General features: G+C 51.0%; 1 protein-coding gene across 1 annotated transcript; it reads left to right on the top strand.

The window, feature by feature from the left end:
- The first annotated feature begins 400 nt into the window (after nt 1-400).
- Nucleotides 401-8,629, top strand: LOC136306106 (CXADR-like membrane protein). Its single transcript, XM_066209447.1, has 3 exons — nt 401-650; nt 2,989-3,130; nt 5,401-8,629. The coding sequence occupies exons 1-3, from the start codon at nt 572-574 to the stop codon at nt 5,693-5,695; spliced, it is 516 nt and encodes a 171-aa protein (XP_066065544.1). The 5' UTR covers nt 401-571; the 3' UTR covers nt 5,696-8,629.
- The last annotated feature ends 3,402 nt before the right edge of the window (nt 8,630-12,031 follow it).

The following is a 12,031-nucleotide window of genomic DNA, read 5'->3' as shown; positions in this document are numbered from 1 at the left end:
TTTTTCCTTCCTTCTTTCCCCCTTCTCTCCTCCTTCTTTTTCCCTTCTTTTTTTGTCTTTCTTTTTTCTTCCTTTTTCCTTCCTTCTTTCTTTCTTCTTTCCCCCTTCTTTTTTCCTTCTTTCTTCTTTTTTTTTCCTTCTTTCCCCTTTCTTTTTTTCCTTCTGCCTTTCTCTCTTATACCCCACTTCTTTCATTTTTTTTCTTCCTTCTTTCTCCCTTCTTTTCCTTCCTTCCTTCCTTCCTTCCTTCCTTCCTTCCTTCCTTCCTTCCTTCCTTCCTTCCTTCCTTCCTTCCTTCCTTCCTTCCTTCCTTCCTTCCTTCCTTCCTTCCTTCCTTCCTTCCTTCCTTCCTTCCTTCCTTCCTTCCTTCCTTCCTTCCTTCCTTCCTTCCTTCCTTCCTTCCTTCCTTCCTTCCTTCCTTCCTTCCTTCCCCTGACCCCACAGATCAGTCTGTCCCTCAGTGCACCAGCCCCAGCCGAAGTTTCTCGCCGTGCCCGACTCACCCCGGTGGTGTTTATCCCCCGCAGACATCTCGAACCCCGGGCAGGTGCTGCTGAAGAACCTGACCCAGATGAGCACGGGGCTGTACCAGTGCGTGGCCACCAACGAGGCGGGGCAGGAGAGCTGCGAGGTGCAGGTGACGGTGCAGCGTAAGTACCGCCCCTGGGCAGGGGAATTAACCCACAAACACCAGAGGTTTATGTCCAAACAGCACACAGAGGACTCCTGGAACTTCATTCCAATAAAGGGAGAGTGACGCTGTTTTACACCACAACGACACAGACCCCGAGATTCAGAAGGCTGAACATGACTCCTTTGCTTTTGGGATGTGTCTCCCTTTTATGCTATTTTACACGGACCAATCTGATGAGTGACAAAAGACAAACCTCTTCACTCCCATTGGTCAGAGCAGAGGGACAGCAAGAAGAAGTCCCTCCTAGGAAAAGGAATGAATAACAAAGTATAGTTTAGCAAAACACTTCTTCTGTTTACAGAAAATTCCCTTGGAAAAGAATTTCAGAAAACCAAAACACCTCAGGCATGGAACCAGGGCTACAGGAGAGGCCATGAGGCAGTTCCCCTGGGGTCTCTCAGACTTTTAGAGGATGCAGCCTCCTTTTAATCCCAATTTCCCAGCCGCATTTCCCTCTCTCTTTCCCCACTGGCTGAGGTACTTGGGAGGTCCAGACTTCCCAAATCACCGAATACAGACCCCTTCTAATGTGTACCCCTCTTAATCTTTTCCTTGTGTCAATCAATGGAATTCCCATGAAATTTCTGGTTCTTCCCATTGTTCCTTTCATCTCTCAGTATCCAGTTTGATTTATCAGCAGCCCCACAGTTTGTAAAGACAAATCTCTCTCATTCCTTTCATCAATCAGTGGGATCCTTCCCATTGTTTCCTTTCTGTCTCAGCGCTGGTTTTATCTCCCAGCAGCCCCACAGTTTGTTTGGAAAGAGAAACTTACACTCCTTTCACTCCTTTCACCCAGAACCCTGTCCCTGCTCCATGGGGAACACACGTTTTCCTCCTCCTGGAAAATTCTGTGCTGCTCCTTTGCCCCTTCATACTTTCATCACCTAAAATAGTTCTTATTTATTGCACTTTTTCCCCCTCACCTAAAATGATAACACCGCAACCTCAGCCCAAACGATGGTTTTATCACTTTAGACGCCTGGGTCTGTTAGAAACTCTGATTTTCAGGATGATGCATGAAATACAAGCAGGGGAAATGGTAAATCAAAGGTTCTTCTGGCTGGAGTGATTGCATGAGGTGACTCTCAGGTATGAATTCTCTCTGTGGATATTCCATCACTCCAAATTGTGTATTTCTTGCACTTGGGGCAGCAAAATATCTACGGGCAGTCGGGAAGGCAGACCGCGACACAGAATAATTTGCAGGATATAAACGTAACTTTTGACGTAGCTGGGTTTTAATCGGGTTTAGCCATTTGTGTCCCGAACAGCAGAGGCGAAAATCCCCTGATGAACCCCACGAAGGGCGTGCCCAGCCCTCGGCAGGGTGTCCTTTACATCTGCACGCCAGGAAAAGGGTGGAATTTATCACCCAAACCCAAACAATGGAGTGGAGCAGCTCCCAGAGCCGGGCCTGCCGAGATAAGGCTCCGAACAGAGAGGTCTCCTCTCGGAGATTCCAGAGCTTTGGAATCGTTTTCTGCCCAGCCAAGCCTGAACTAACTGGAGCAGGGAATAAGGAAAACCGGTTCGCCTCAGGCATGTGAAGTAAAAGCGTCCAGGCAGCTTTTATGGCAATTGAACTGAACTGGTTTAAAACCTCACTAAACCCTCCGGAGGGACTGAGCTTAAGGAAACAACTTTCAGCCAAGCCAAACCTGACCACTTTTATCAAAAAAAAGTTGTCACAAACCATCAGCGAAGGGCCCACAATCCACGGGAAATATTCCCTCATTACCTTGGCTGGTTTGGATGAAAAACGCCCTGCACAGGAGGGTTTCCTTCCCTCCTTTGTCTACCTCAGTCAGGTAAATTTTCTCCACATTTGAATAATTCATTCTGGAGGTGGGTTGTAATCATTCAAGGGGAAAAAAAAATAATCTTCATGAGGAAACATTAATATATCGAACATTCCTCTGCCTCTGGGGTGCCGCCTGGTGCCGTGTTTCACATGTGGGCCGCCCTATTTTTGGTTTTTCTGTACTTTTGTGCTCTTAAAAGGGGATTTTCCCTCCTGATTTCAACTCTGCCCCGGAGCTGAAAGCACAGCCCTTGCGGGTTCACCTTTGCGGAGGTGATTGCTTCGCTCCCTGTCAGCTCAGCTTTAGCTGAAGATAAACTGGTTCAACTTCTATGTGGAGACACACCTAAAAAAATAAACTCCAGCGTTCCGGGAGTAAAAAAAAATAAACTCCAGCTCAGCACCCTGAGCTGTACCCAGCGCTGGGTCTTGTAGTGACCACACCAACATGGGTTCACCACGAAATTTGGTGGGTTTTTTTGGATAACAGATGCCCAAAATATCAGCATGATCGCCGGGGCGGTGTGTGGAGTGGTGGTGGGGCTCTCCCTCCTTTTCCTGGTGGTGAGGCTGACGATAAGGAGGAAAGAGAAGAAGAGATACGAGGAAGAGGAGGCACCGAATGAAATCAGGTAACGCCTTTTATTTAATCCCACCTCCCGCACTCCCTTCTCGCCCTTTCCCACGTCTTTGCACCACGGTTTTCACCAACTATGAGCAGCTTTAAGTGTCTTCAAAGGTTGTTCTACAAAGCTTTTAAAGTCTCGGGTGAAAAATTCTTGACTGTGAGAATCTCTGTGAAGAGTTTCCAGTAAATCAGATTGAAGTCCCCCCTCCTCTCCCCCGGCAAATCAGCACAGAACTCAACCAACTGTTTTCTCTCACACTTGCAATTTCGGTATTTTGAAGCATTTGCATATTCTTTTATGGTGTTAAATTGAAGATGCTTTTCTGCCGTGGTTCTGAGAGGGTTTGGGGGCGGTTTCCTTTCCTTCTTTCTTTTCTATTCCTTTTTTTCTTTGCATTTTCTTTCCTTTCTTCCTCTCTTCCTTCCCCCCTTCTTTTCCCCCTCTTCCCACCTTCTTTCCACTTCCCCCCCTTTTTTCCCCCTTCCTTCTCCCTTCTTTTCTCCCTCCTTCCACCTTCTTTTCCCTTCTTTCTTCCTTCTTTCCTCCCTCTTTCTACTTTTTTCCTTCTTTCTTCCTCATTTTCCCTTCTTTCCCCCTTCTTTCCTCCCTCTTTTCACCTTCTTTCTTTCCCCCTTTCTTTTCCCTTCTTTCCCCCTTCTTCCTCCCCTCTTCCTTCCCTCCTTCTTCCCTCTTCTTTCCCCCTTCTTTCTTCCTTTCCCCCTCTTTTTTCCTTTCAATCGCAGCTCCTATTTGGCCCACAATGAAGCAGCCACGCTCTCCGAGCCCTCCTTGAGCCTTTTGAACAACTGTTCCCCTGGATTTAGCTCGGGGTGAGCGCGGAGGGGAGCGGGAGCACCGGGAACGCTGACTCCTGCTCCTGGAGCTCATTCCCTGCCCCCGAACTGCCCTAAGCCGAGCTTGGCCTCCAGCCAAGCCAGCCTGAACTCCTCTCAGGAGGGAAAGAGCTGCGAAGATCTATTTCCAGGAGTGAGTTTGAGCCGCTGCTGCCCTCGAAGAAACAAAGCCTTGATCCATCTTTATGTCTATCTGTGCGGCCGCCCGGCCTCGTGTGACACCAGCAGGCAGCTCCGTAATCCCTTCAGCTGCCGGTCGCTCTGAGATTGCCGGCACAAAGGCAGCCCCTGCTGAATTCTTCTCCTTTTCCTGTTCCCTTTCACATCCTGCCTTTTCACTCTTGTTTCACCCTTTCACGCCTGCCTGCTACATCCTCCTCCTCCTCCTCCTCCTCTCTCTGTCAGGACCCGGTTGCGGCTCTTCTCTCGCTCCCCGCAGGGTGGTTTGAAGTGGCACAACCGGTTTTAGGCAGCCTTGCCCAGTTTCCCGTTCTGGCTGAGGATCCCAGAGCAGGCAGCTCTGCCTGTGCTGTTTGCCCTGATACTTGGTGCTCGCTGCACACACACAGAGCCGCGTGTGAGCAGCGCGTGTTTATTCCAGATTCATGGACCAACACTCTGCGGGGCAATGGGGAGTTTAATCCCTAAAGTTACACAGCAGAGAGTTTGGACAATCTGCAGGATATTAAATTAAAGTCCTCCCCTTCTTTCCCCGGGCAGATCAGCACAGACCTCAACCAACTGTTTACTTTCACATTTGCGATTTCAGTATTTTGAAGCATTTGCATATTCTTTTATGGTGTTCAATTAAAGCTGCTCGTCCGTTGTGGTTCTGAGAGGGTTTGGGGTTGGTTTCCTTTCCTTTCCTTTTTTTCTTTTCTATTTCTTTTCTCCCTTTCCTTTCCCCCCTTCTTACCCTTCCCTTCTTCTTCCCTTCCTTTTCCTCTTCTTTTCTCCTTCTTTATCATCTTCTTCCTCCCTTCTTTTTCTTTTTCTTGCCCCCTACTTTTTCCCTTCTTTCCCCCACTTTTCTCCCTTCTTTCCCCCACTTTTCTCCCTTCTTTTCCCTCCTTTTTCCTCTTCTTTCTCCCTTCCCCTTTCCCCCATTTTTCTCCCTTCTTTCCCCCACTTTTCTCCCTTCTTTCCCCCACTTTTCTCCCTTCTTTCCCCTCCTTTTTCCTCTTCTTTCTCCCTTTCCCCCCCACTTTTCTCCCTTCTTTCCCCTCCTTTTTCCTCTTCTTTCTCCCTCTTCCCCCCACTTTTCTCCCTTCTTTCCCCCTCCTTTTTCCTCTTCTTTCTCCCTTCTTCCTCCCTTTTTCTTTCCCCCCTCCTTTCCCCCACTCCTGGCCATTCCCAGCACGAATCCCAAGGGGTGCCACGAGCCTTTCTGTGGTGTTTTGATCCCTCGTTCTCCCGCAGGGAGGACGCGGAGGCGCCCAAGGCGCACCTCGTGAAGCCCAGCTCGTCCTCCTCCGGCTCCCGGAGCTCCCGCTCGGGTTCCTCCTCCACCAGGTCCACAGCCAACAGTGCCTCCCGCAGCCAGCGGACTTTGTCCACCGAAGCCACCCCTCACCTGACCCCTCCCCAGTACAGCCAGCGGCCGCCGGACAGGAAAGAGCCGGAGCCCAAGAAAGCGGATTACAACAACCTGGTGAGGATGGGAGCGCCCGCGGTGATGGTGCCCGCGCAGAGCCGCGCCTTCCAGACCGTGTGAGCATCCTCGGCAGCGCCACTTCACACCGCACCGGCCACTTCGCGTCCTTAGGGTAGGCTAGTTGTCGTCCCGGTCAGCTTCATCTGAAATCACTCGGGATTATTCACTCCGCCACTCGATTCTTTCTGAACATCTCCCAGCACTGAGGGTCTGATTTAGACTTAAGAAAGAGACGTTGGAGGGAAAAGGGAGCTTCGGTTCTTTCTGAACATCTCCCAGCACTGAGGGTCTGATACAGATTTAAGAAAGAGACATTGGAGGGAAAAGGAAGCTTCTTTTTATTTTATTTTTTTTCTTTGAAAACGGAGCATTTAAAACTTCACGACAGCAAAGCGCTGTACGAGTGAAAAGAAGAAGCCAAACCTCAGGATTTTTTTTGTTTTAAAGGGATCAACAGAGACTTAAAGACGCAGAATATTCCAGAGAGGGTTTTTTGTGTGGAGGGAGAAGTCTCTTGGACTGGTTTTGGAGAAGTTTCTCCAAGATTTGTTGTCTTAAGTGCAGATTTTGAGGCTGAGCGTGTACAGCCTCAAAGGGAACTGACAGGTGCTTCACATTTTCTGCATTCAGTGAAACAGTGGAGGCTGCAACTAAAGCGGAAATTAAAGGATCACTCCCAAAGAGATGCAGTATGAAGGTGTCCGAATTAAACTCTGTACTAAAGAAAAAAAACAAACAAAAAAGGACCTTTTCTGCCAAGAAAACAGAGGTGCTTTAAATTGCCAGAATAAACTTATGGCCAGGAGCCTGACTCTGCTTCCACGGGCAGCACTGCAGAGCCACGGGAGCCCCGGGGCAGGGCTGGCTGTGCCTGATGAGCCTTAGAGAGAGGAGAACTGGGCACTGAACCCAGCAGGGAGGCAGTGCCCCAATGGGGAGGGCACCAAATGTACCAAAAAAATCCTGGATGGAGCGTTTGGAGGAGCTCTTGGTTCTTTTACAGCCGGAGAATTGGCCAGGTTTGGGGGGAGCTGTGCTGGAGAAGCCTCATGGAAAGTTTTTCCCCAGACTGAACAAAGAGAATCCCCGAGTTGACCCTCAGGGAAGGCCTGGAGGATTCCCTGGCAGAGGAAAACACACCTGGGACAGGTAAACAAGCACAAAACGCTGCTCCCATTAGGAAATCTCGGTGTGTGTTGTCCCACTCCTGCACCAAATGCTGGCCCGTGTGCCAGAGCTGAGGCTTAAACCTTTAGCAAGACTCTTAAAAAACAGCAAGAATTGTAAAAATATTTTTTTGTGAGCAACCAGGTTAAGTGTTTCCACGGAATATGAAGTTAGGGAAGGATGGGAGGTAGGGACAGATGCAGAATTCTGTCGTTGATATTTTCCTCTGAAGGACTTGGCTCTGACCACTGCTACACACAAGACACTGAGCTTGTAGGTTCTAGATTCCTGTATTCCTAGACTGGTGGTTTTCTATTTAAAAAATGAGGCTGTTTGGGGGGGGTTTTTCCCCCACTTGAGGGAGGGAAAGGGTTTCTCTAATTTGTGGAAAGAGCCTACAGAAGATGGATGAGCACAGATGAAGCACAGATCTATAATTCTTTCACTCCAGGATCGTCATTAATCTCCTTTTCTGACTGCGACCCAGAATTTTAATTTCTTTACTTGAGATCTTTGACAACCTGATCAAAGCCGAGCCCTGCTCAGGCTACTTCCACATGGGAAAGAGTTTTCCAACTTGCCCTACACTATGTGAGAACTCCTAGGAGCAGTCACTCAAAATTCCATTGCTTTCTCTAGCCCAGATTTAACCCCTGGCAGGACGAGTCACTGATGCTGTGCAGGGAAAACAATTTAATTTAAAGAAGGGAGACCTGCTGTGAGGTGTTTGATGAGCTGCTCCTTCCATGACAGCTGCTGGTGGTGGATTCCCTGTCATTTCACCCTGGATGCTCCAGGAGCACATCCCTGGATCAGCTGGGTGTCTGTCATTCCTCTGCAGTTGTTTGGGCTTTTTTTCCCTGAGCCCTGAAGGCTCAGACACTCCAAAGCACTCCCAAGCCTTTCCAGAGCTGGGAAAAGCCCCAAAGCAGGAATGGGGTGGGGAAAGCAGCTCGTGGGTTCTCCAGTGGGTGCTCACTGGGATCCTCACCCCATGCACAGACCCCGGAGTGTTTTTGCCGTGCCTGAGCCTCCAGGAGCTCCTCACCACAAACCCAGGGTGACAACTCCAGCAGCTGAGCCGGCCGCAGCCTGAGAGCCAAAGGCTCTGGGGCTGTTTTGAGTCACAGCCCAGATGGTAATTAGCAGAGAGGAGGCTCTGCAGCCTGCAGGGAGGAGAATTCACCCTGGCAGGTTTTCCTGGAGCCTTTGGGCAGCCCTGGCAGCCTCTCCTGCTGTGAAACCACTCCCTGTGCTGGGAGCTGCCTGATGGGATGGCCTGAGAGCTCTGGGGGCCTTGGGGAAGGTCAGGCAGAGGTGCAGGCCTGGTCAGGGGGATCAACCCTGGCTGCTCCGTGCCCCGGTGGATTGGAATTTCCAGGTATCTGCTGCAGCTCACACATCAGTGATCCACGGGGAAGGGAAAAGCTCATCACCCAAAGGGAACAGGAGAAAGGGATCATCCCAAAGGTATCCTGGTTTCCAAGCTCCAGCCCATCAGGAGTTGCACAAGGGAAGCAAACAAGCCAACCCCCGTTTTGTAAAATAGTGTATTAAAGCATTTACTGTCATATACCAGCTATTACTCGTGTGATTAAATGCCTACCATGTTATGTAGCTTTTTTTTTTGTTTCTCAGCAGCTGAACTAAGCTTCCATCTCTGCTACCTGCTATGATTGGTGTACTTGTACTGTGTCTGAACAACTCAGAGGAAAGCAAATATTTATTATTGATTCCTTTGAATCAATGATTTCATAATTTTTTTTTTTTTGGTTGGTTGTTTTATAAATAAAGGTGCTGCAGCTCAAGTGCTGCAGCTCAACTCAACTCGTACCATTTTCTGTGGCGAGATGTGTTTCGTGCTGTCAAGCTGATTCCAAGGGGGGGGGGGGAAAGAAAAAAGATGGAGTTAAAAATACCATTTTTAAGCTAAGCAGGCCTATGTGCATATTTGCATGGGAAGCGTGGGGAAGCTGGGCTGTTTCTCCCGTGTTTCTCCCGGGTATCTTTCAGTCTAAATTAGGTGACATTCCACAGAAGACGTGAAACCCTGTGTGACAAACGGAAGCAACCGTGGTTTGATCTTCCATGCAGCCATTTCACCCGGGACACTTTGGCAGAGGACGCAGGCTCTGGGAGCCAAGCTGGTAAATAAATAATGCCAGCACCACAACTCCCCGGTGGCTTCACCCCGGCCCTGGCGTGACCTTCCTGCTGCGGCAGCCCACGTGCTCGGCTTTCCTCATGAGCTCCGAGGTGAGGAGGAAACCTTGAGCTGCTGTTCAGCCGGTTCAGATCTCCTCTGCAGATAAAACTTCGGAGGCAGCTCCCAGCAATCCAGCCAGGGAGCCGCGGGTGGCATTTAGGGGAGCCAAAGGTGCTGCTGGTTGGTTTTTTTCTCAGCCTTCTCTCCCTCCTCAGAGGTGTCCAGACATCAGCAATCCTCCTTGATGAAATCTGGGAGAAAAAAAATTGCAAACAGAAGTGGGGAGGATTTAAAGCAGAGTGACAACACAGTGGTCTCACAGGTCCTGTCTGCCTCTAATTCAAGAGCAAACTCTGCTCCTGGTCCCGCTGGAGTTGATGACATTAAAACCCCTGAGCAGGTGACACGTTTTGAGAGGAGCGGTGCAGTCGCAGACTTTTTGTACAGGGCCGGGAATTCGGGGTTGTTTTTAACCCGGAGCAGTTTGTCCTGACACACTGAGAGAGGGGAGAACCCCGCGGGAAAGGGGACGGAGGGCCTCGGAAATGGGTGATTTTCAAACTCCAGCAGATGCAGGCGTTACGTAAATCAATCTATTTGCTGTGGTGAGCAGGAGGAATGCCTTTGATAATCTCCCTTCTCCTCCCAATTCCGTTTTGAACACTGAAAGGAGAAGCAGTGCGAGATCCTTGATACACTAAACTCACTCCCAAAAATAACGTTTCAATCCATAATCTGAAAAAAAAAAAAAACCCAAAAAAACCCTTCCACACTAAATACAGTACTTAAGTACTTAAACCCGTCCAGCCTGCCAAGCTTGAATCTTCGTGATATGGAGTAAACGAGCTCCTTTTGTCCAGTTTAACAGCCTCTAATTTCTGCCGGAATGAGTCATTTGCCAACTGCCCTCCTCCCTGCACTGACTCACTGCAGTTCCAGGCTGCCTCCCCTTGCTCTCAGCCTGCTCTGCAAAGTGTGCTCGCACATCTAAATGTCACCGTGGCATCCCAAGGTGCTATTCTTAGGTCCTGCCGAAATTCTGCCCATGGTTAAAAAAAAAAAAAAAAACAACACCCCAAAAAACCCATCCCAAAGGCGAACAGCAATGGTCCCGCGGTGGGTTTAGTGTGAATTACGTTGAGGAGCATCTCTGGAGTAACCCTGGAGGAGAAGAGCCCAGCAGCCTGTACTCTGGACGGGGTGGAGTGTGCTTTGCACGCCTTATCTGGCCAGGTGTGAGGTTTGTACGGAGTGCCCTTAGCTCACACCCGGTGCTCCATGGCACAGAGCCCCTTCCCCTGTCCTGCCTTTAACCTCGTGCACCCAACTTCCAGCTCCAAACCCCCAAATCCCCTGTCCTGCCTTTAACCTGGTGCACCCAAATTCCAGCTCCAAACCCCCAAATCCCCTGTCCTGCCTTTAACCTCGTGCACCCAACTTCCAGCTCCAAACCCCAAATCCCCTGTCCTGCCTTTAACCTCGTGCACCCAAATTCCAGCTCCAAACCCCCAAATCCCCTGTCCTGCCTTTAACCTCGTGCACCCAACTTCCAGCTCCAAACCCCAAAATCCCCTGTCCTGCCTTTAACCTCGTGCACCCAACTTCCAGCTCCAAACCCCCAAATCCCCTGTCCTGCCTTTAACCTCGTGCACCCAACTTCCAGCTCCAAACCCCCAAATCCCTGTCCTGCCTTTAACCTCGTGCACCCAAATTCCAGCTCAGAATCCCCTGTCCTGCCTTTAACCAAATTCTCACGGACACACACCGGGAACAGGCTGAGGGATCTGTTCCTGCGCCCCTGTATTGGATTTTTAAGCGCTACCAAGAGAGTTTCTGTCTAAAGCCAACCTGGGAGAACCTGAAATGCTTTTTTTTTTTTTGGTGGAGTTTTTACCCCTTTAAATGGCAGCTCCTTTGCCTGTTTTCCCAGTGTGCCGTGTCCCAGAGCCCGGCCGGCACTCGGTGTTTGTGTTCCCGGCGCCTCCCCGGCTTTTCCGCTCGGCCTTTATTCCCTGTAAACATTGAATGTTGGATGCGCGGGGTGCCCTGAGCGTGACCTCAGGTGATTCCCGACCTGTGCCCGGCTCCCCCCAGCCCTGGGGACGGCAGAAAACCACCGTTTTCCCACCATTTCCCTTTCCAGGGAATTCAGTCCATGCCGGGAGCTGCATTATCCGCCAAGGGGTGACAGCCTGGCCTTGGCTTGGGCTCAGCCTCATGATGGATGGGGACATTCAGGATGGATTATAAAGCCTGGAGATGCTGAGACGGCTTTTGCTCCGCAGAATAAACAGTTCCAGTGTCTGAAACACCACAAACGCGGCTTCCTGCGCGGGGGTAAAACCGGGAACGTCCCTTTGCCTGGCAGCAGGGAACATGGAGGGTGCTGGTTATTGTGCTTGGGAGATTTCCGCCGCGGGAAGCGCCGGGGAGACGCCAGGCAACGGCTGCAAGCATAAGAGCGGGGAATGCCGCCATTCCTGAGGGGAAGGAGGGATCTCGGCGGGGACAGGGGGCTCGGGAGGTACAGGAGGACCCCCGAGGGCTGCGCCCAGGGCCGCCCCTCATGGCGCCGCCATCTTGCGCTTCCCCTTCCCCGCCGCTCTCCTTCCCCGCCGCCCTCTATGCAAATCACCCGCCATTCCCGCGCGCCCATTGGCCCCTCCCGCCCCATTGCGAAATATGCTAATGAAGCACTGGCGCGCCGCGCGGCGATTGGCTGAGCCGCCCGCCCTCTCCCCCACGCCCCGCCCTCCTCCAATGACGTCCCCAAAGGTAAGGGCTCTGATTGGCCAAGGCGCGAGGTAAGCCGCGCCCGCCGCGGGGTTTGGGGGGGCGCGGGGAAAGCGCATGAAGGTTCGAGAACGCGGGGCCGGCCGGCGCGCAACGCCCCCTTCCGGCATGCGTCACGCAAGGCACAAACCAATCACTGGCGGGTGGGAGGGCGGGATCCACGCGCTGATTGGTCAGAGCCGCGAGAGGAAGGCGTGGCCTTCTGGAAGGTTCTGGGCGGGTATAAAAGG

This window comes from Chamaea fasciata, unplaced genomic scaffold, assembly GCF_029207755.1.
Source record: "Chamaea fasciata isolate MVZ Bird 193981 ecotype frontalis unplaced genomic scaffold, bChaFas1.0.hap1 SCAF_997, whole genome shotgun sequence".
Taxonomy (NCBI): domain Eukaryota; kingdom Metazoa; phylum Chordata; class Aves; order Passeriformes; family Sylviidae; genus Chamaea; species Chamaea fasciata.
The sequence above is the reverse complement of the archived record's forward strand: the minus strand, read 5'-3'. Positions and strand labels throughout refer to the sequence as shown.